This window comes from Chlorocebus sabaeus, chromosome 24, assembly GCF_047675955.1.
Source record: "Chlorocebus sabaeus isolate Y175 chromosome 24, mChlSab1.0.hap1, whole genome shotgun sequence".
NCBI lineage: Eukaryota > Metazoa > Chordata > Mammalia > Primates > Cercopithecidae > Chlorocebus > Chlorocebus sabaeus.
The window spans coordinates 42,819,907-42,843,691 of NC_132927.1; the positions used below are offsets into that span (position 1 = coordinate 42,819,907).

At 36.7% G+C, this 23,785-nt stretch overlaps 1 protein-coding gene across 1 annotated transcript; it reads left to right on the forward strand.

Moving 5' to 3' along the window:
* Positions 1 to 8,065: 8,065 nt before the first annotated feature.
* CCDC196 (coiled-coil domain containing 196) lies at positions 8,066 to 20,207 on the forward strand. Its single transcript, XM_007987029.3, has 10 exons — positions 8,066 to 8,247; positions 8,344 to 8,496; positions 9,813 to 9,909; positions 10,674 to 10,724; positions 12,412 to 12,489; positions 12,691 to 12,774; positions 13,293 to 13,352; positions 13,719 to 13,860; positions 19,757 to 19,815; positions 20,001 to 20,207. The coding sequence occupies exons 1-10, from the start codon at positions 8,198 to 8,200 to the stop codon at positions 20,118 to 20,120; spliced, it is 894 nt and encodes a 297-aa protein (XP_007985220.3). The 5' UTR covers positions 8,066 to 8,197; the 3' UTR covers positions 20,121 to 20,207.
* Positions 20,208 to 23,785: the final 3,578 nt, after the last annotated feature.

Here is a 23,785-nt window from a genome sequence, read left to right on the forward strand (position 1 = left end):
CTAAATGTAATGGCCTTCATTTAATTTTTAGTAAATGTTGCTTGGGTTGTAGACCAGTTTATAATACATGAGTACTCAAGTAATAAAATTTCATTTATTTAAAATGATTTTGTGGCTCATAAATAGTATTTCATTTGATATCTCATTTTATAACATTCAGAAAGTTTGCCACAGTGCATCCAAACTGAAATTGGAAAGGGAGTCTGATTTGGTATATTAAAAAAGTCTCAGAATAAAAATTTTTTTACATGGAAAAAGACCAGCTTATAAAGCCAGAAGATTCTCAGAGTTGTCACCTAGGGCTTACACAGCCTTTAAAAAATATACAGTACCTGTTCAGACTCTGCTTCTTTATATTTTCCTAATTATCATTTATTTATATATCTTTTTTATTTGCAAATAAAAAATGGAAAAATGCTGCTATACAGAAAAAAGGCCTAATATGACAAATGTCATTATTGAAGCAGCATATGGGGCAAGGGTACAAAATTTGGTCATTTTTATTTTGTAGTGCCTAATATTATAGATGGTTATTGTTAAATTAAGAAAATTATACCAGTGGCATACTTTAGGTTGTTCAATCATTTCAGTAGAGGTAGCACATGAGCCTGTATGAATAGCTAATGCAGAACTAGAGAATTTTTGCTCAGTTTAGACTATGGAGACTACTTTTTATTTTGGCTGTAGAATATGACTAGATTATCTAATTTGAGATGTATTATATAACCCAGCCCTTTACAAATTTTATATTTTATCTATTTAGTACTTTTCTATGTCCCCTATAATGCCTAATCATAGGTGTCAAGAATATTTGTTCTTTTGGGTTTTATTTCTCATTTTATTTTAAAAGTGTTACTTCTGTCATTTACTCTCTGACATACTGAATCTAAATCTATCAAATTAGGTAATAAGATCAAATTGGCATTTCATATAATTTAAGCAAAACACTCCTTGAATTATCTGGATTTAAATGCCTTCTTTAAAAATAATTATTTCATTGCAAAAAAAGAAAAACTTAGCACAGAAAAACACTGATCGATTTACCTTGACTTGAGTATCCAAAATGACAGCCTGAAGGCCAGGTGCAGCCTCCAAGCATGTATTTACTCTACACAATATTTAAAAGTAAAAAGTCACAAAAAATTCACATTTCCAGCTTCTCTTGAAAATCATCAGGAGCTGTCAGTATTACATCTCTACATTTTCAGTTGGAGCTGATTCCCCATCCCCACATCCCACTGTAGACAAGGCCTCTGCCCTCCTCTAGCACTGCACAGTCCCTGTTGCAATGGGCTCAGTGCTTGCACTTAGCACTCCCACTTCGCCAGCTTCTCTCATTTAAGACATCTAGCAGGCATGTGGCTGTGCTAGTGGTTACCTGATAAGAACACTCTCACTAAGAAGGAAGTGGGGGCTTCCTTCATCAAGTAAGGAAGATGCCTCCTCTAAGTTCCCTTAGGAGGAGCCTTAGAGGGGAAATCATTGCCTAATTTTGCTTAGAGGGGATTTGCCTAGAGGGGATATCTTTTTCTAATTTACAAAAGGAGACTAGTAGCCCTCACAGGATTCTGATCTAAGCCTAAAAAGTCCTAAGAGCAAGAATTATGTCTTGTTTGTCCCATTTGACTTTGTAATCTTGGGGCTACGCAGGTCTAGAACACATAATAGGATTCCAAAAATGTAGGACAAGTCAATGATCCAGCTTCTACTCTCTACCAAATATTATTTTGAAAGGCTCTTAAAAGATTTAAGGAATATTTGAAGGAATATTGGCAACTTCATGGCCAACAGCCTATGGGATCTGGACCTCCTTTAAAAGGAATTCTGTGGCCTAGGAAGCCCTATTGACTTGGATTGCTCCACATTAATAGATTCTACTTCCTTTTCTTATTTGCTATGTGCTACTCTTCCCTGATGGAACTGAAGCCTGGGCATCCAGCTATTCCCCAAGCCTGTCTAGTCTGTCCCACATCCCCTTACCCAGATGTGTACCTAAAACCCCAATATACCTTATTAGCTGACTGCACCCAAAATATAATAGTAAATCTCAAAGATCTACTCTAATCTACTTCCAGAAGCAAACTTTCTTTACATACACACACACACACACACACACACACACACACAGAATATATTTTTCGTTCCAATCTATTGTATTCCATACGTCTTAAAAAATATATACAGAGAATGATTTTTGCTCATTTGTTTACTTATTTATACTTCTCTACAAAGGATTTAGGAGATTTATGAAAATAAGAAAAAACTGATTAAAAAATCAGGCACAAGAAAAATATTAATTAGATTAGAAAGTCATAAACGGGTTGGGACTCACATGTCTGGTCACAAAGTTGCTCTGAGATCCCCTGCATACCAAAAGAAAATAAAAACAAAACCAGTTTACTGATTTGTCCCTAAGGAAAAACACATGCCAATATTTTCCCAAAGAAGCAACATTTTCTTTAGTATCTAATTCTGAAAGAAATGTATGGTATGTGGACAGTAGTGGCAGCTGGGGAGAGCTGGTCATGGAAAGACATCTTAAATAATTTTCTTTACAAATGCAGGAATGATTTCATAAAACTTACTCAGGGTATCCCAAATGAAAGGTGAAGGTGTGACACAAAATGTGACTCAGAGGAGGTAAGTTCTACAGCTGCCCCCACTCCCACTCAAAAAAAAAAAAAAAAAAAAAAATTCAAGTAAGCAGTTGTTTGCTGATACACTGTGATCAGAGAAGAAACCTTGAAGCAGTAATTCTCAGTCATAGCTCCACAGGTCCTGCATCAGAACCACCAGGGATTAGGGAGTGCTTGTTAAAACCTCACATTCTCCATAGCTGCAGAGTAGGAATCTCTAGGGGATAACCCAGAAGAGATGCAGCTTTTCCAGGCTTCCCACGTGATTCTTAAATCCCATCAGAGACAAAACCTCTGTCCCAGAGCAGTGGTCTTCAGATTTTTTTTGCTTGTGTGTTATAAAATAATTTTGAAAAACTAAGTACAGTGTCACATTCAAGTTGCCATCTCAATTTTTTTATTCTAATTTTATACAGTTGCAAAACATGTAATTTCTGGTTTATTGTAATATTGATATTTTCAAATAAGTCTTATCTATCACCTTAAAATGTATCCAATGAGTCTTAAATACTTATACTCAATGAAATGTAAATATATGAAAACCTATTCTACAAATTTTACGTTTTCTCCTTGAACTTATGTTTCCATTACACTTTCCCCATAGAAATTTATTCTAATGCAATGTATTTTATGCTTTAAAGTCTTTTTTAACATCCCATCATGCTTCTCTGCAAAATATGTACATTGAAATTTTGTTGTTTTAGTTCTTGTGACATTAAGACTGTATTAACATTTCTTCAGAACTAAGTTAGCATTATAATTGTTATTAGTATACAATTAACCAAAACATACATATTATATATATTTCATAGCTAATTTTTAATTATAACAATTTTTGGAAAGTGCTTCTATTAATCTGATGGATAGGCTGGTTTGTCCCCTGGTTAGTTCACATATTCACTGGTGAATATTATTTATTACTAGAATAAGACAAGCTTAAGCATCAATTTTGTTCATATGCTTTGCTTTACATATAATACTGAGTGTTTACACAAATAAGGAGATGGGAAAGGAAAGTGTTTTGTTATAGCAATGTTACTCAAATCTTTTGAACTTCTTCTGAATTATAAACCCAAAATCATAGATAATTTATCATCAAAATTTAATTTTATTAAGTTGAAGCTGACAATTTTATTAGGTCTTCCTTCAATTTTGTTAATAGCAAAGAATTGGAAATCACCTAACCTGCAAAAGAATTTGTAATCCAGTCATTAATAGCCATTTACTGTCTCTAACCCCAGCATCAACATTTTGAAATATGATTAGTTTAATGCTCTAGATGTGTAAAAGGGATGTGTAAAAGCCTCTAGGGCATTAAACTAACCCCAAGTAAGATTCCAGATGGTTGAAAGGTATTCCATTCTTTTAACAAGTGGATGAAGCGTGATTGGAAAATGGGGGGTGGGAAAAGAGGCCAAGGGTCATTCTCAGGCAGATTCACTTTAGTAAAGAATATTTGTGGAAATTGAGGATCTCAGAAAAGCTTTTCTAAAAACTATTCTTGCTTCCACATTTCTCAAAAAGTCTTGAGGAAAGTTCACAAACCTGTTTGAAGACCACTGTGCAATGTATCTGAACACATTGAGAGAATGAATTACTTTCAAAAAGACTTCAACAATATTACAGAAAATTAAAGTGTCCAAACATTTATCTCAATCTTCTCAACTCCCTGGATTTAATCTAAATGTAGGCATAGCCTGACTTGAGATAGCTATAGCAAAAGAGTTAAGGAGAAGGAGCCAATAAGGTGTTCATAACAAACAGCACAGAAAGATGTGGGAGATCTTTAAGAGCCAACAAGGCTTGCTGTTAGGATTTTGCCAGTCCTTCTCTCCTTATTTTAATGAAATTTTTATAATTCCCCAAAGTGTTGAACTGGCTCTGGGTCAGATAGGACCAGAAGGTCCTCATGTTTTCTCCGTGAGGAATTCTGTAATTTTGTTGCCACAAACAAAGCTGAGGATAGGAAAACATCTCCTTTTTCGTTGTATTTTGTTTAATATGAAAATAATTGCCTCTACTCTTGGAGACCTGGCTTAATTAGACTAATCTGATTTTCCACTGGCAAAACTAACACTAAAATGGTATTGCTCCAAGTTCTCTAATTGTAGAGCAACCACACGTTTTCTCAACAGATACTAAAGTCAAAAGCTATAATGTTGGATGAGGTCATTGTGACTAGCTTGTTATAAGGCCTATTTTAAGAGACCACATGAATTTCAGTGAATATTATGCTGTGACGGGAAGCAACAGATAGAAAATTTACTGCAGAAAAAAATTATGAAGTGTTCCTATAATTTACCTAAACAGTGATGAGTTTCCATGAGTTATTTCATAAGAACTATGTTATTTGACCGTAACCTTTGTTCTTTCACCCCCACAGGCCACAATATCAGACCCTGGTCTGTTTTTCTCTCTCTTAGCCACCCTCTTCTTCCCTGCTCAGCTTGAACACTATGATCAACCTTTTGATGGATACTCTCACCAGCACTCTCAGTGCTCCCTTGAACTTCTGCTTATCTATTCTGCCAAGCCCCAGCTCAGAATCAAACAACCATCTGGTTCTCTCTACTATTGCTTCTAGTTTGCCAAGTACTGCTGGAGAAAATTGTGTAACTGCTGATTCATGCCATGCCAAATCTGCAATTTCCAAATTCACCTTGACCCTCTGCACTACTTGGCAATCCTTTTACTCCTACCTGGTTGGCTTCCTTTTCCAGTGCTCAGGTGCTCTTCCAAATCTCATGTCATTACTCTTCTGAGGTTTCCTGCTATACCTCCTCAATCAAGAGATGACCTAACTTTCTACATCAGAAAAAATTTGTATTCAATTTCCCTTCCTCCCACTTCTAATGGTCATCTACATCTTAATGTGCCCTTCCCCCTGTTCCAGGGGATCATTATCATGCATCAATTATCCCCTAATACTGTTCATTGGTTTCTAAGCTATTCACTACAAACTCTATACACATTATTACAAGGCAAATATTCTCCTAGGAATTAATATTGCAAGTTAACAAACGGGCTTTGGAATGTCAGGAAACAAAAGCTGCTGATTGGCTATAGAAAACAGCACATCAAAATAGCAAGTGTTGGTCTGGTATAGGGGCTCATGCCTGAAATCCCAGCTACTTGGGAGGCTGAGGCAGGAGAATCACTTGAAACTGGGAGGCGGAGGTTGCAGTGAGCCGAGATCGTACCATTGCCCTCCAGCCTGGGCAACAAGAACAAAACTCTGTCTCAAAAAAAAAAAAAAAATGCTCTTCCTCTTTGAATCATTCATAATCGTTCATAATCAAGAACAGAAATGAAGGTAAGTTGGGATGCTACCTGCCCATTAAATGTTTCAAAATTCTATCATAGTTCTGCCAACCAAGTGTCACAACATGAAATTTAGAGGCAATACTTTAGCGATCAATGCCATTTTTGTCCTCTACTATTTGCTGCCACCTGTCACATATGCAGTCAAAGATGCTACTAATGCTACTAATGATAATTCATCCAGCCAGTTTCTTTTTTTTTAACTGCTAGGAGTTTTCTCACCCTCATTCAATCCAAACTTTTCATGGAAATTCCCAGGGCAACCAATGTGAATTATGTATGATTTGATATGGCTGTCCTAATTTAACATCATATTACACCACGTATCATACAAAACTTACAAGTGACATATATATGTTGTAAAGGTATTTGTAGGCCAGGTATGGTGGCTCACACCTATAATCCAAGCATTTTGGGAGGCCGAAGTAGGTGGATCATTTGAGGTCAGGAGTTCAAGACCAGCCTGGCTAAGAAGGTGAAACCCCATTTCTATTAAAAATACATTATTATTAGCTGGGTGTGATGGTGCACACCTGTAATCCCAGCTACTTGGGAGGCTGAGGCACAAGAATTGCTTGAACTCGGTAGGTGGAGGTAGAAGTGAGCTGAGACTGTGCCAGTGCACTAACAGAGCAATACTCTGTCTCAAAAAAAAGAGAAGTATGTGTAGAGACTACCAAAGAAGTTTTGATGTAGAGGATACTTAGGAGAGCTATGTATCCTATCTAACCAGAAGCAGATCTTTGTTTTGTGGGCCCCTAAAACACATAATTTGGAGAGATCTGTCTTTCCAAAAGAGAATACAAAATTATGAATACAAAATGAGGTTCATGGCCTTTGGAAGAGGTCTGTGAAAATAAAGGGCTCTAAAGTTTAAGTTTCATTAGCCTCATATAAATCACTCTTTCTGTATCTGACCACTTAATTGAGGCATTAAGCAATCCTAAACCCAAACCAAATAAACACAAACTCACTAAAATGGGAACACCTAACATGAACCAAGCTCTGTATATAATATTACATTTCATACTCCCAACGAACCTCTCAGGTCAATATTACCATTCTCAATTTTACAAAAGCAGAAACTAAGACTCAGAAAATTTAGTAACTTGCTCACAAGCAGCTCACTACGCACAGTGAAGCTGAGATCCAAACCAAAGTCTGACAAACTAAATCTTGTGTTATTTCCATTATAATACTCTCCCTTTAATGTTTCCCACAAGACAAAAGGTTTAAGTTACTTTGGAGAATACCCCTAGAAAATGGCTGGAAGTGTTCCGTTAATACTTGACATTGACATGACTTAACTCACTTTGAGACCTTCACTAAAAATTCTGCTCTAAAACTGTGTTTAAAGGGCATGAAAAACACAAATGTATAATTGGATTATCTTCCAATAAGTGACATAGATGAAGACAAGATATCTTAAGGTCCAAAAGAAATGTGATTATAATAAAGAAGAAAATAGAAGCAGAACCAGAAAATCCTGAAGGGAGGCTAGAATTATTATACAATCTTTCAGGAAAGTGTGTGGTTATGGAAGGACATACTGATGATATGAATCTTTCACAAATTAAATCCTCTTGCTACATGTCCAATATTCTTTTACCTGCCATTATGTAATATCAAGTTTTAGAGACTGAAAAATAATGACAGTGGCTCATATATTATATTATTCTATTACATCCATACCTTGTATTTGCCAGTTTGACCTCTTTTTTTAAAAAAGTCTCTTAGAAGTATTCCTTCTTCCTCCTGCGGCCCCCAAAAGGTAGATGCTATCTTTATCTTTTCTTTACTTGCAGAATCTGTCACTGTGCTTTACAGATAGTAGCATTTCACAGAGGTTTGTTGCCATGAAAGAAGGTGTTGATTAGTTGTTTTTGACAGTCCAACATTTTCTAACACAAAAGGAATTCCATAATGTAGATATGATGTGATTCCATCCTATTCATTCAAAGACTTCAGAATAAAACTTTGTCATTTGGCTAGATCTAAGGCAAGAACTGATCAGATGTAGTCAGTATTTCCAGTCAACAAATTGCCATTGATGTTGAAATTACTTTAAAGACTTGTTGATTATGTGGTATTAGGGCCATTGTGACCTCGCTGTAGCTAAGATCAGTCCACTGCAGCAGGAGTTTCAAGAACAGCAGCACAAAAATGATGACTTAACTGGATAGGAAAAAAGGCACATATTTTCAGGAAGGCCTCTTTATTCTTAGAAGTTACCCTTCAAGATGGCAAGTGGTGCAAACTCTCCAGGATCTTACCTGCCCTCAAAAATAAGGTGAGTCTTTGATGGAAGATGCTAAATAGAAAAGAGGGTCTCTCTTTCTCTCTCAACCCAGGCTAAAGGCAGATATTATTGTGCCTCTTCCCACAGAAGTTCTAAAATAGATGACAACTACTTGAAGGAATTAAATGAGGACTTAATGCTAAGGAAGCAGGAACTGCTAGAGATGCTCAAACCTCTAGAAGATAAAAACAACCTCTTATTCCAAAAGTTAATGTTTAACTTGGAGGAAAAACAAAGGAGGTATGGGCTCTTACTCTGGATTCCTAGAGGTAAAAAGGCTAGAGAACTTAATCTCCATAGGACTGGGAATAATTACTTACAAATTTTGTTTTATCAATTACTAAAAGGTTTGGAAATTCAGCTGTAGTAGGCAAAGAATTTGTAACTACCAAGTCAGGGTGACAACAAATCCTTTATTTTCTTTTAGTAAATTAAACATAACTCAGCCCTTATTTCATGGGGCAAGTTATAACTCTTCTTCCCCAGGCTGCCCATCCAAGAAATAGTGAAAGGCCTTTAATAGCATTAGTTTACCATGGTCACACAGATGCTTTCTTGTGCATGATCACTTTAGAATAAATAACTCTGCTTTTTCTATGCCAAGCAGTGGAATGGCAGTATTTTCTAAGCCTAGGAGCCCTCTGAATTAAGGCACGGCCTCTCTAAATATACTAGGCAGCTGAAGTCTTAACCCTTTACCAGAGCACTCACTGTACTTGAGACCCACAAACACTGTTTCCTTTCTAGTCTCAGAACATCTCATCTCAGTGAGTCTACCTTTATTCTACATCCTTATCATAAGCATCTTAAAGGACTCATATTTTTGGAGAACAAAACCCAGGCAGAAAGTTGTGGTCAAGCACCAGCTGCTTACAACTCAACAACACAGACTTCTCTCAGAGCAAGAAACACAAAGGCTTAGAATTGTGTTCTCTCCTTAGAACTGGGGAGAAAAAAGTACAAGAACACAAACATAAAATAATTTATGCCTTTAAGGAATATTCTCTCTCACAAAGACTTGATTTTGATTCATATTTTGTTCTAGTTGAATGGCTTGCATTCTCTGGGGCTGTGAAAGGATATCAGTGACTTCCCCAATAGACTCAAATATTCTTATATGAATAAGCATGGAGATGGGAGAAAGTGGACAGAGGACAGAGATGGGTTAGGAAATAACTCTGGGATTTATCCTAGAAGACAGCAGGTTCTTCAACCTCTTCTTAAAGTGGTGGTAGAATTACCCCTTCTTCTCCCAAAAGTCACACTGCAACAATCTTCCAAGGGGGTGGAAAGGACTCTCCCTGGCTGTTGGAGACCTAAGTTTTAAGCATTAAAGAGCACAGAATTCATTCTAGAGCACAGAGATAGGCAAATGTCAATTAGAAATGGAAACATCTTAGTTATAGAGATCTTCTATTACCAGAAGGGCTTCCGTAACTCCTGAGATTTCAGTCCCCATCTAACTTTCATGGTAGAGTACTTTCTGACTGGTTGCAGAACATCAGTATTACCCTTAAGGAGGTATGTATGTTTTATGATGCCTCTCTTTCTTCTAGTCTTCAGATCATGAGGCAGATCATGGCAGGGAAGGGGTGTGAGGAATCCTCGGTCATGGAGCTCCTTAAGGAAGCAGAGGAGATGAAACAGAACCTGGTAAGAAGTTGGAGGTACTCCAGCAACAGCCTCCTGAATAGGGATCAATTCCATTGCAGTGTCAGATGTGGAGAGAAAGACAGAGTACTCATCTCTGGCATCCGATGCTCCAACACACATATCTCCTTGATCTAGAAAGTCCAGGGCGACCCAAAGGGAGTCAGATGGAATGTTGGGAAGAACAGGACTAGCTAGCAAAAATTCTATTCTTTAACTTTTTAAAAACTTTTTATCTAGGGAGTTAATGAATATGACCATATTAACTCTTCATGTTTCAGAAAGAATAGTAAAATATCTGCTATAAAGAATAGAAAAATACCTATCAAAGTAAAATAAAATAAATAGTTTGCTCTGTGGGATTCGTATAAGATTTTCTTTTAATCAGCAATGTAAAGGATCTTAAGAATTAAAAATTAGTGGTCTAAGCCCCCAAGAAATGGTCATATAAGAACATCTTAAGTGTTAGGAACTCATTTCTATAGATATTATCTCACGATTATTATAATTAAAGTTATTACTTAAAAAATAACTTGGATTTTTTTTTTTACCATCGTCATCATCATCATCATCATCACCAACAACATCTCTTATGTTGGATTTGGAGTTAGACCTGGATTTGGGGTTAGACCCATTCATTGTCTTCCTCTGTGGTTTACTATGTCCCTGGACCCTTTCCCACCATTATCTAGTAACTTCTTCCAAACCCACTTCAATGGCTGGACAAATACATGCTTTTGTTTGTTTGGTTCTTCCCCCTCCAACAGGAAAGGAAAAACAAGATGCTTCGGAAGGAAATGGAGATGCTATGGAACAAGGTGTGCCTCTAAGAATCTATTGAAAGCATTGCCCTACAGATCACAATGCAAAGAACCTCCCTTTCCTCTGGCCCCCCATCCTCATTGTTTCATGTCCTTGCTTCCACCATGCCTCATTCCAATCTATTCTCTACACATTAGACAAGGTGAACTTTTTAAAACAAAGCATGTTACTCTTCTTATGAAAAACCTTTACAGCCACTAATTGTGGCATAATCTGGCTCTTGCCCACTCTTCAGTTTCCTCTCATAGATGTCCTTCCCTTGCTTTCTATGCAACTTTCTATGCCAAGCCTTTTCCTATCTCAAGGATTTTGCTCGTCTTCCCTACTGCCTGTAATGCTATTTTCTCATAGTTGGCTCATTCTCATCCTTCAGGTCTCCGCTTAAATGTCATCTCCTTAGAGAGGCAATCCTTGTTTCTCCATGTAAAGTAGGGCATCTTTCTCCTCTTTTCTGTTATATAACTCTGCTCATGTGCTCAATAGCACTGTTTATAATATAAAATTATTATTATTATTGTAGTATTACTTTTTAAATTGTTTCTTGTTTCCCTGCCTCCTCTGTATATTCTCAAGCTCCTTCAGTATCTTGATTGCTTTATCTGAACCTATAGCTCCTAGCACAATGCTTGGAACATAGTAGAGAATCGATAAATGTAAGTTGAATGAATAAACAAATGAATACCTAATTCTAATGACCCTATAATTTTACAACAATCACTGCATTGTTTAAGATAAAAATATTAGGACCTTTTGCTGGGAAACCAGAGCCAGGGAGTAGGGGGAAGGGGACAGGGAATTCCTTTGTTCCTTGTCTAAGACTTTGTCCAAGACTAATCCCTTGGGACCCAAGTGCTTCTTCACAGACTATGCAACTAGAAGAGTAGATTGTGTCTTGTGATATAAACAGGTATATAGTGTGATCTCTGTCTTTTTTTTTTTTCATCTCACTTTTCCACAAATAATCAGAATACCTTCAAGCCCTGAATCTCGTATTGAGATGTGCTCCAGGTTCTTGTGGGCAGTTACAAATTAGTTCTATGAATTGTCAGAAGTTTTAGTTCTTGGATTCTTGAGTCCTTGTATTAGGAAATGTGCCAGCACAATTCCTCTATCTAAATCCAGCTTCTACAGAGCTCTCAAAAGGGACATCCATACACTTAACTCGTGATCAACTTTAGCTACTCGTATTTTAGTAAGAAGACATGGAGAAGAGCAGCAAGCCTAGTGTTCAAGAACACAGGCTTCAGAATCAGAAAGATCTGGTTCAAATTCCAACTCTGTACTTTCCTAGCTGTGTGACCCTAAACAAATAACCTCTCCAAGTCTCAGTTTTCTCATCTATAATATGGAAACAAAAATGGTCCTCAAAGAACTGTGAAGATTAAATGAGAATGTCTGTAATGTGGTACAGTAAGGAAAATAAGTAGAGTGATGCAGTAAGTAGCTTAGAGTAGTGACTGGCTAAGGGTCCAGCTAATAGTTTTCATTCCTATAAGGTACACTCAAGGGACCGAATGAAAGAAGGGCTCACTACATTCTGACTTCCCTTTGGTAGTACACTTTTCATGCCAGGCCCTGAGAAGATGCTGACAGGCAGGAACCAAAGCCTTGACCCATACTGGTTTTCCACTTCCCTCTTTAATTTCCACTACTTTAAAGCTTTGCCAAAATGTCTTTCCCCAGACATTCGAGGCAGAAGAACTCAGTGATCAACAAAAAGCACCACAGATAAAAAACAAGGCAGACTTGCAGGATGGAAAGGCAAGTGGACTGCATGTACTTAAAATTTCAAGATCGTCAATGTCACACAGCTGGAAACAGCCTGCTGACAATCAGGGCTAATTTGGGTAGGCAGATAGGTAGGATCTGGGTTTTTAGGGTTTATTAGATTTATGACCTGCTGAGACATTGCACTTCTTTCCTGGAACCTCTTATTCCTTTAGCTCTCTTCTTTCATCCCAGGCTCCCAAATCCCCCTCATCACCTAGGAAGACTGAGAGTGAACTGGAGAAATCATTTGCAGAGAAAGTGAAGGATATAAGGAAGGTAGTACAGCCATTCTGAATGGTAGTGGCTTTTAGAACTAGTAAATTAGAAATCTTTAATGTTGCAGTAATTTGCCCAAGCTATGGTGTGCTCTTGGACCAATTTTTATAGATTTGGTTCCCCTGTGTTACTATATTTGAGTCAGAGTGATATCACAAGTTTCTGGGAAATCATATTAGGAAAAAGTGAGAGAAGCTATACCAACAATGATAACTCTGCAACAGCTAAATGATGTCAGAACTCCTGTTCATTTGTCTTTGAAAATGTATTCAGTTTTTCAGGTATTGTTTGTATCTCATCTTTCCATAACCACTCACCAACAGAAAATAACTCTATTCATTTGGCTTTTAGAGGGTGGCTTGTACAGTTGAGGCCAATTAAGAGAATCGTGCAGTTAAAGTCAATTTAATAGTAAATTGTGATACTATAATTTTGCTATAAGGCTTTTGCAGCATATTGAGAAAACTGATTTCTGATCTCAATTTACTTTGTCACCCAGAGGCTCTTTCTTCCACCAGGAAAAGCAACAGAGGAAAATGGAATGGGTCAAGTATCAGGAACAAAACAACATCCTTCAGGTACTAAGGTCTTCCAAGGCTGGATATAGGATGCAATTTCATTCATATAATACAAAGGCTTTTAGCTGCATATTGTGAAGCCCAGTCCCCACATCCTAGATTACCAATTGCCCTGCTAAAACAAATGTGTCATAGAAAGATAGCTGAAGGGACCTATCTCTGAAATTGGAATAAATGGTATTTCTTCCTATGTTCTTGATTTTGTTCTATTCTAAATGGGGAAAAATAACAAATACTTTCTACCCAACTTTTAAAGACTGAGCATGATGGAATTACTTTTTAACTTCTGAGTAAAGAGGATTCAGGTAACAATGGATTCAGAGAAGCCAATCCTATATGTGTAGTTTTGGAAAATGTTCTTTTCAGAATGATTTTCATGGCAAAGTGATTCAACTGAGAATTGAAGCCTTGAAGAACTACCAGAAGGCCAATGACCTGAAATTATCACTGCATTTGCAGCAGACTTTAGAGCCAATGCAAGCATTTTTAAATCTTCCGGGGTCCCAAGGTAGGTAGAATATCCCAGGTACACAGTTTGAGGTTTTGTTTTGTTTGTTTTATATTGGAGACCTTTACTTGTAAAGTGAGCAACATAATGCCTGGCACATAGTAAGTTAAATGTTAGTAGTACGGTAACAATTTTTTTCATTATTTTTATTTCTTTATTTATTTTGAGACAGAGTCTTGCTCTGTTGCCCAGACTGGAGTGCAGTGGCACGACCTTGGCTCACTGCTACCTCTGCCTCCTGGGTCCCAGTTCAAGCAATTCTCCTGCCTCAGCCTCCCGAGTAGCTGGGATTACAGGCATGCAACACCATGCCCAGCTAATTTTTGTATTTTTAGTAAAGACGGGGTTTCACCATGTTGGCCAGGCTGGTCTTGAACTCCTGACCTTGTGATCCACCCACATTCTACCTCCTAAAGTGCTGGGATTACAGGTGTGAGCCACTGCGCCCGGCCTATCATGACTTTTATGACTCAGAAGCTTATGTACTAAGGCAAATATTCTCTCTGGGAGAACTGTTTTCCTTTGTAAAGATAAAGTAATATATTACATACTTAGCATATGTAGCTGACACATAGTTAGCACTCAATAAAATATGTTTCCTTTCCACCTCATCCCCTTTTCTAGGAATTAGAATTGTTTAATCTTATTTATCTGGTTGGAATAGACTCTGCTACTTCAAAGTAGAAGGCCAAGGAGACAGACATCTGACAATGGTTGTGAATTTCATCCAGTTGTCCCTCTGAGAGTTTCAGTGATTTCCCCACAGAATTTATGGCAATATTAGAGAAATTAATATAGTTCATTAAAAAATAGAATATAGGGGTGGCTCTGAGGACAGGGAAAATGTTCTTAAATTTTCACGTATCTATGAATATGAACTCCATTTTTTAAAAGGGACATGCAATGGGAAATCATGGCCAAGGGATGACAATGTTCTATTAGTATCAGTATGTATGTTTCTAATTTCTTAGTCTTATTCTGTAAAGGGCTTAAACAGCTTATAAAAATCACAGTCAACACATAGGGTTAAATAAATATATGAGTAAATCAAAGAAAAGGGAAAATAAGTTGAAGCTGGGCAAATACACAAGAATGCATAATGGGAGTACTGTACAGCTGGCAGAGGTAGGCTACAAATTTGGTTCTGAATTTTCCAGTAAAAAGAAACATGGATTTGCAAAACTCATGAAATAACAACAAACCAATTAATTGCTCAGGAGAAACAGTTTTTCCTGGTATTGAAATCTGAGAGAAATTTCTCCTCCAGGACCATATAATGGGGGCAGAACATTGTGTGATGATAGTCGCCAATGTCTTCAACAATATTTCAAAATAAATTCAGAATCCAAATTTCCTAGGTTGTTTCTCCTCTGTTCTTTGGCATAATCTGATAAAAACATATTAATCTGAATTTTTTTTAAGTGACGAATTGACTCAAGATGATTTGATTCAGGTACATAAGACTCCCTGGTCTGGCTTGATCCACAGGTAAATTTTAGAAAACTAGAAGACTGGACTGACTATCCTTCAGGAAGTATTCCATGCATATTTTTCTTTCAACTTATGTTCTAATAATCATTGGACAGCATAAAATTGGAAAGAAACCTGGAATGCAACCAGAAGCAGTATTAAATCGTTAAGATACAAATTTAAAAGATGGAGGAGAAAAGGGTTATGAGGAAGACAGATAGGTCCCTGTTTTACTTCATTCAAAATTAGCTGAAGGTCATCTCAAGGGATCTATAGGGTAAAGAGCCAAAAGCTTTTTAGCTCCAGAATCAAATTAAGTCTAAATTAGTAAATAAGGGTTCCATTCAACTTGATTGTTTCAGGAGATATTTTTTCCCCTTGCATGTAAAACATTGAATCAACTTTGAATTGGAACAGCCACAGATCCACACCTTCTTTTCTTTGCTTTCCTTTTATGTTCCTGGAGAATTAAATGATAGGGTACCATACTGCTTAGTTACCACAGATTAATGTAGCCACAGGCAATGGATCAGTGTGTTATATTGATTCTGCATTCATTTAGCACTAATTATGGGCCAGTTTCATTTTCTAACACACGTATTCAAACTCTACAGGTTTGTCTGAGCCCAAGTGGATTTGAAATCTAATGGAGTCCTATATTTTGGTTATGTGGTCTATATTTTTCACCTCTAGTATTTGATTATTGAAAAGAAGACAAACATTCTCTTCATAAAGGATTTTAAAAGTAATTATGTAAAGAAGTTAATACCAACAGTAATAATTTCTTAATGGTAGGTGTTGTAGTATTTTCCAACTTTGTGTAACACTGGGGCTATTTTTATTATTTGCTGTTTACACTGATTTCTTTAGTTTCCTAAATGCATTCCTTGAAAGTAAAATTTTTATTACTACTTTAAATGAAGAATCAATATAGTTTTCCATAATAGAAGGTAAACTTCATAATACATACACACAAAAACAAGATTTTAATGTTCTAGAAAAATACATAAGCCTGAGATCTATTTTATCTCCTATAGGAAGCGAGATTAGAAAGACATAGAGAATTTTGGCCAGGCACGGTGGCTCATGCCTGTAATCCTAGCACTTTGGGAAGCCAAGGCAGGTGGATCGTGAGGTCAGGAGATAGAGACCATCCTGGTTAACATGGTGAAACCCCATCTCTACAAGAAAATACAAAAAATTAGCCAGGTGTGGTGGCACACGCCTATAGTCCCAGATACTCAGGAGGCTGAGGCAGGAGAATCGCTTGAACCTGGGAGGCAGAGGTTGCAGTCAGCTGAGATCGCACCACTGCATTCCAGCCTGGGTGACAGAGCAAGACTTTATATCAAAAAAAAAAAAAAAAAAAAAAAAAAAAAAAGACATAGAGAATTTTAAAGAAAGCCAGCACCAAACTGCAACTTTCCCCTTGATGCCATCAAGTTTGAAATAATTGAAAAGGCAATAATTTTCTCACTGTGATTTATAGTATTTAATGCCACGTTCCAACACTGAAACTTATCCCAATTGCCACCTAAAATCATCTCATCATCAAATTTTGGCAAATTGTAATTTAAGGAAAAAAGCACTGAATTTAGACTGAGATACACGAGTTGCAGGCCTTCCTCTGAGGCTCACCAGTTATATGACTTGGGAAAGTCACTTAATTTCAGTTTTTAAAAATACAAATAATACTAACATGGAGTATGTTAACAACTTAATATCTTGTGTAACCCTCACAGTGACTCTATGAAAGGTATTATAGAACAAGAAATAAGCTCAGAGAAGCCAGGCTTCTGGCTCCATATTCAATCCTTATTTGCTAGCTTATGCTACAAAATGGATGTGTAAAAGTATGTGACTTTTCATGCCTCTTCTAGATCTAAATGCTATAATTTGAATACAAATTTATTATCTGTTTATAATGTATAATCTTCCCAGTGAAGAATCATACTCCCTAAGGTTAATTTGTTGAGCAAGAGATTGGTAATTCTGCATTTAGCCCAGTAGGTGGCACCAACCACATCCAGGCTTCAAGTCCACAGAGTGGTAATTCAGGAACCACGAAATGCTGTGGGAGAGATCCGTCTTCTATCACTCTCAGGACAAAAGGTGCCACATTTATGTATCAAACGAAAAAAGGAAAAAATTTCTTGATGTTTTATCACACAGTCTTTTGGCAGCAAGGTATATTACTGGCAGCCTTGATTAGACCATGTTAAACTCAGTGTTCTGTTGCATAATTTTTACCTAGTATTTTACTCCCTGTACTACAGTTCTCTCCATTTCAAAAAAGTCACTGCCCACTTCCTCCACAATCCTTATAGAATAGTGTTCCCTTCTACCACAGATAAATCACGTGATTGGGGCACTAAAATGAAAAATAAAAGATGGTGTTTATTTGAAGTTTGTATACTTAATAGTGTTATAGGACAGTGTTCCTTCTTCTCTAGTTTCAAAAGAATTGAATTGCACAAACCTGTCTTAGAGAAAGGGCAGAATATAATTTTGGACACACCTCTCAATAAATCAGGGTACAGGATCTTCTGTTCTAAGCATTTCCAAGTAGAGGAAGGGTTTACCTCAGTACCCTTAGCCAAGAACTCCTCCTCCCACTGTCCTATGTGCTGGTTGGCTGAGTTGCAGTGGTATGATCTATGTAGCTGGCAAAATACAATCCTGTGCTAATATTACTGATTTTGTTACACAACAACAAATCCCTACTTTTGAATTCCCTTGATGCCCAGGATGTGGCATTACCATCATCCATGTTATCTTTGGCATGCTGCATCACTTAGTCTGTTTACACCTACGGTGAAGTCTTTACTTTTGATTTTTCTGGAGACAGGTGACATTTGAAAGGATTTACTTTCCCACCAGTGTAAAATTATAATTTGACTCAGGGTGTATTGTAGGCCCTCCCTAACTTCTACAGAGTCCAGAAAGCAAGTTTGTGGACTTTGGCAGTCACCTATCTTAGAGAGCACAGGTGCTAAGCAATCTCTAAATTCAACTGAATTTCCCATCATATCTCCTGGTGTTTAAAGAAGAGGTTTATCTTCAGCAATGATATAACTTGTGTTAAGACATTTGATTCTGACAGCTTTTCTTTTCTCTTCTCCCCTCAATCCCCACCAACTCTTAGCATTTCCTTGAGGTCTTCTGAGAAAAACCTGAAGGTTGGTTGTGAGTATTATGCTACACTTATAAATTCAGATGAAAGCCCAGTGAGGTGGGAAATGAATACTCTTGAAACCTTATTTACTCTCTAACTCCTTCTGTTCTGAAAGCAAGTCATTCTTCCTGGCTTTAACCTTTACTTCACTTTAGTATTTTTCTTCCTGATGGCTGAACTATACTTCAGCAGGTGCTGCTGAAGGGAAAATAGTAGTGTTAAGCTAAAATGCTGAAAGGCAGGGGCGGAAAACCACAGCTAGCTCAAATCTGGGTCCTTGATAAGTAGTACTGTTGCTTTCAAGTACAGGCTTTTTTAAGCTTTGAGGCAACATGAACCTTTTGAATGTCAAAGTTAGGTTTATGGTATTAATAGGTTATAAAGTTAATTTCTAAACTAAGTCATTCTTTTACTTCTTTAAGACCTCACAGAAATTCAGGGGGAGAAAAACTTTTTTTTTTCCCCTAAATATAAATTTTGAAGCTTGACAAAATAAACTGTACCCTTATTATTTTAATGGGTGACAACAAATTCCATAATTTGTGGGCATCACCCACTGAGGAGTGCAGCAGTATGTCTAGGAAAGTGTTATCATATTTAGCAAATAAAAAAAGGATACCCTATTAAATTTGAATTTCACCAAATAATTTGTAGTATGTGTGTCCCAAATATTTCATGAGATATATGAAACATTATTTGGTGTTTATATTAAAATTCAAATTTAATTGGGAGTCCTATATTTAAGTCTGGCAACTCTAATTTAGAACAGACTTAGTATGGGTCCTATTGAGCACCCTATAATTCTCCCTTTTTCTCCTTTTCATTGCCTCCCTTCCCCTTCTCACCCTACGCCTGCCATTCTCTCTGCTTCCTCTTTCTCTTCCCCCATCTTTATCTTTTGTTTACTCTCCACTATCTACAATTGACCATTTTTGTGAAATATATCTATCTGGTTTATCTGAGGGTATGTATATATACACATAACTTATTATTCCACTTTTTTATTTACTTGCATATAATTCTTAAATGAATTTTCCCCCTGTGGGACATGAGCTCTAAACAGAAAAATAGTCTGCCACTCCAACTTCTTAAATAATGTTTGACAAAGTTATTTTCAAAAAAAAAAAAAATCAGAAAATTCACATCAATGCTAATACCCACAGTGACACAAAACAAAACAAAACTAGTTTTTTGTTTTTTTGTTTTTCCCTCCTCAAAAGAAGCTCTTGTTTTCCTAATGTTTTCCCTTAGGTACTATGGGCACTACAACTATGGACAGAGTGACTACTGGCAGAAATGAACACCAGGTGGTGAACACTACTTTCCTTAAACAAACCAAAAATCATTTTAAGGGCTTGAATAGATAGTGGGTATAGACTTTTGGAATGCATTGCTTAACATATATTCTAATTTAATATTTTAGGAGATTTGCAAAGTGGGTGCTAGGGTACTCAATATTTTAGTGTCCTTTTTCCTCTGTTTTTTCCTGTCTTAGAGAATTCTGGGAGCAAAGATCTACACAGAACAACAAGGAACTAAAGGAAGTCAGCCTGATGATGCAGGAGGGAGGCTCTTTTTTCTGAGGTCACTGCCAGATGAAGCACTGAAGAATTAGCAGGCTTTCACTCCATTTGCTTTGGACAGATTTAAAGACTAGGCACAGCCATTTGTGTTAATTAAAATCTCTCAAACCTTTGTTTTAGTGCTGTTTTCCCTCTCTCCCCCCACCAATCTGGGTGGAAATGTTGGATGTTTGGCCTTAAACGTGTATGGAATATAGTCATTTAGGGATTGTAAACAGCCTCTGATTATTGTGATAGCTTTTGGATTTGAAGTGACCACATTTCAACCACATTATACAATATGTTTTTACTAAGTCCATAAAAAGGAACTCCCCTCCACTTCTGAAGTATGTAATTGTGGACAGATCCACCACTGGGAAATGAGCAAAAGTAGGCACAAAATAAGTAAAATTACATACCACAGACTTCTTTCACTCTCTCACCAAAAACATCAAAATGCCCTGTTGATTCTGCCACCTTGTTATCTATTCCTTGAGTATCATCCACCTTCCTAGTACCACTGTGGTTTTTTACTTGTTTTTGTTTTTTCCCCTAGACCCTCCTTCCTGCCTGGATTACCATAGCCTCTTAATTGGTTTCCCTGCTTCCAATCCCTCTAATTCGTCTTCCACAGTACCACTGAAGCTATCTTTTATAAAACATAAATGAGGTCATGTTACTCCCCTACTGGTTTCTTGCTGAAGTCCAAGGTCCTCCACAGACCATAAATGATCTGCCTCCTGTCTATCTTCTCCGTCTCATTTTTCACTATGTACCCCTTCTCTCATACATTCCACATTGAGCTCCACATTACTGTTAATATTTACAGTTCTCTCCCCATGTATCATGAGTTCTATTAGCTCCACGCACAAAGTGGAAAGATACTTCTCTCCTGTAGCTATGACCATTGCCTGTTTGTTTGTCTTAAGGACTGAATGTGCTGCCCTTCTATCCCACTAATTCTCAATCCTAGGTGTGTACTGGAATCCCCTTAAGAGCTTTGAAAAATAGCATTCTACTGGGTCCCACCCCAGATAATTTAAATTATGGTAACTGAGCGATAGGAGAAAAGCATCCGTATGCTTTAAAAGCTTCTCAGGAAATTCTAATGTACAATCACGTTTGAGACTTGTTGCTAGGCTCTCTTACTTTTGTCATAGCACTAAATGAATTCTATCGCAATTATTGGTTTATCCAGCTACCTTCCTCACCAGGTCGTGAGCTCTTTGAAACCCGGGATTCTATCTTGTTATCTTTTCATTTGACTGCCTAACACAGTGCCTAGTATTTTAAAGAGGCTCAGTAAATGACATGTAGAAGGCCACAGAAAGTTAATTTCCAAGTCCCAGGTCTCTTGATGTCCTGCCTTGTGTAAATTACCACTGGATTATATCATAGTTCCTGAGATCTTCAGATATTTTCTTCTCCTCTAAGTTGTCATTAATTTCCTATCTCATGTCAGTATAGAAGAGTTGATTTGTCACAAAACACTTCATAATCTGTAGGAATCCCTTATACTTTCTGGTAATAAGCAAAGTGAACCAGCCAATTCAAAATCTTCTTTTTCTCAAAGTCAATTTAAATCTTTAAAGACGCATTTTAAAGATGAATTTTTTAAATGTACTTTTGCACTGGAAAAGGTTTACAAGAAATCACAGAATTTTGGCATTAGAAGGAACTTTAAATAACTATAAAGTTTCCTTTGCTTTCCAAAAAAGGAAACTGGAGTTCAGATACATTGAAAAGGTGTCTAAATTCCTTCAGTTAATTGGAGCCAGAGCTGGTTACCGGAGCCCAGGTATTAATACTGCCAGTTCATATTCCAATCTAACTTGTATCTTTCCTCTCCTAACCACAAAAATAATGGGCTCTTAAACACTGAGGTGATTAGTTTCATATTCTACCAACTGAGTTAGTGGAGTATGTAATTTATATTGTTTCAGGAAAGCCATCACTGTACTTATTTAGTCCCTGGGAGATTCTGGCAGTCCTGAGAGATTTTCCAAGTGAATTGGATTAGACAGAGCAATGAGAACAAAAGATAAAAATAAAAAATCTGAATGTACTACTGATTACCTTGAACTAGTCATTTAACCTTAGGGTTTTAGATTCCGAATTTTAAAATTAAATTAAAAGACCATCATTTGAATGTTTTAAAATTATGTTTTTTTTTTTAACCACTACAATGAGTTTGGATTAGTATATGACCTTCCCCCTCCCCTTTTTTTTTTTTTAACTAACACATGGAATAAAGTAGTTTACTTGGTAGCTGAGGTTGTAACTTCTTAAAAAGTGAATTATTTGCCATTGTCAAAGTATTTACATTCTATGTTCATTATCAGTCAGGCTTAACATCTTTCCCTCAAATGTTCCAAATCTTTCAATTTTTTCAAAACACAAAACTGGGATAGCCTGTTATTCTACTTTGTCTTTAGGACTTCATATTGGATTCTGACTTTCATAAGGGCAGCATAAAGTTATCAGTTAGATTGGGTGACTCCTCATGAGTGTCTGCATTTCACTGAATCCAGGAAATGGATCTCAGTTTTGTGAGTACAGACAAATTCATATGGTCAACTTATTCAAAAGGTCAGAGAGTTATTCAAGCAACTTAAACTCCCTAGAGATTAACTGATACATCCAATATTAAATTACAGAGAGGGCTATACCTTACAACTTGGCGGGAATATGTCTATATTGTCTATATTTAGGGTATTCCTATCTCTAAATCAAGTTATAGTAAACTGAACTAGTAATCAAAAAGTACTTGGGATTGAAACATCATTATTATAGTTTTATTTGTACTCATAATATTCTAATTATATTCCTCTGAGAATAAAATCTCTGATAACCTTAACCCCATATAGGCAATACTTTTCAAGTTCAAGGTCAATTGAGGAAAAACCTGTTCCACCAGCAATACATTTACTAATCATAACTTTGGGTAGACTACTTTTGTAGCTTATCTCATTTATTTTATCTTGACTTTCTAGCTATGTAGAGGATACTGGCTAACATTCTACCCCAAAAAGTTGCCTTTCTGCATTGCCAGAAAGTGATTAGTAATGTTTGTCACACTTCTTTCCTAAATGAAATAAGGCCAACAACAGCTTGATATTTTCTTTAGTCTAGAATTACAATAATCAAAGAGGGGAAGCGACAATGCACAACATTTTGTCTTACACTCATAGATCCAGGCAGAAAATCTAGTTTTAGTGTTGCTTATGTGAACAATGGCCACCTTAGATGGTGTCTCTCCTTTTATTGGTAGAGGCTTTTGTAATCTGTTGCGCAACAAGAAAAATCTCTATTGGTCCCTCTGGCACCTTGGAAGGAGCCTGCATTGCTACCAATTCAAAGTCCCTATTGCTTCATATGTTCTGTATTTAGTCAACAAATATTAGGAAATGGGAAGAGAACAAGGTCCTGTGCTGGAAAGGGAGGCTTGCTCTGCAACCAATCAATTCACGGCAGGAGATGCACAGGCAGATACATATGACATATAATTATTACACGGTAAAATTGAGAATCTTCAGGCCAACTAAAAAATCCATCTTCTCTACTTCTTTCACAAATTCATTTATGATTCCTAACATGAAAACTTACTTAAGGTTCATTTTAAGTATAAAATATGATATAAACATTCCTAGAAACTGTATTTCCCCCAATTATTAGTCAACCTGGGGAAAATGAGATTACTTAGGTTAACAAAATAATT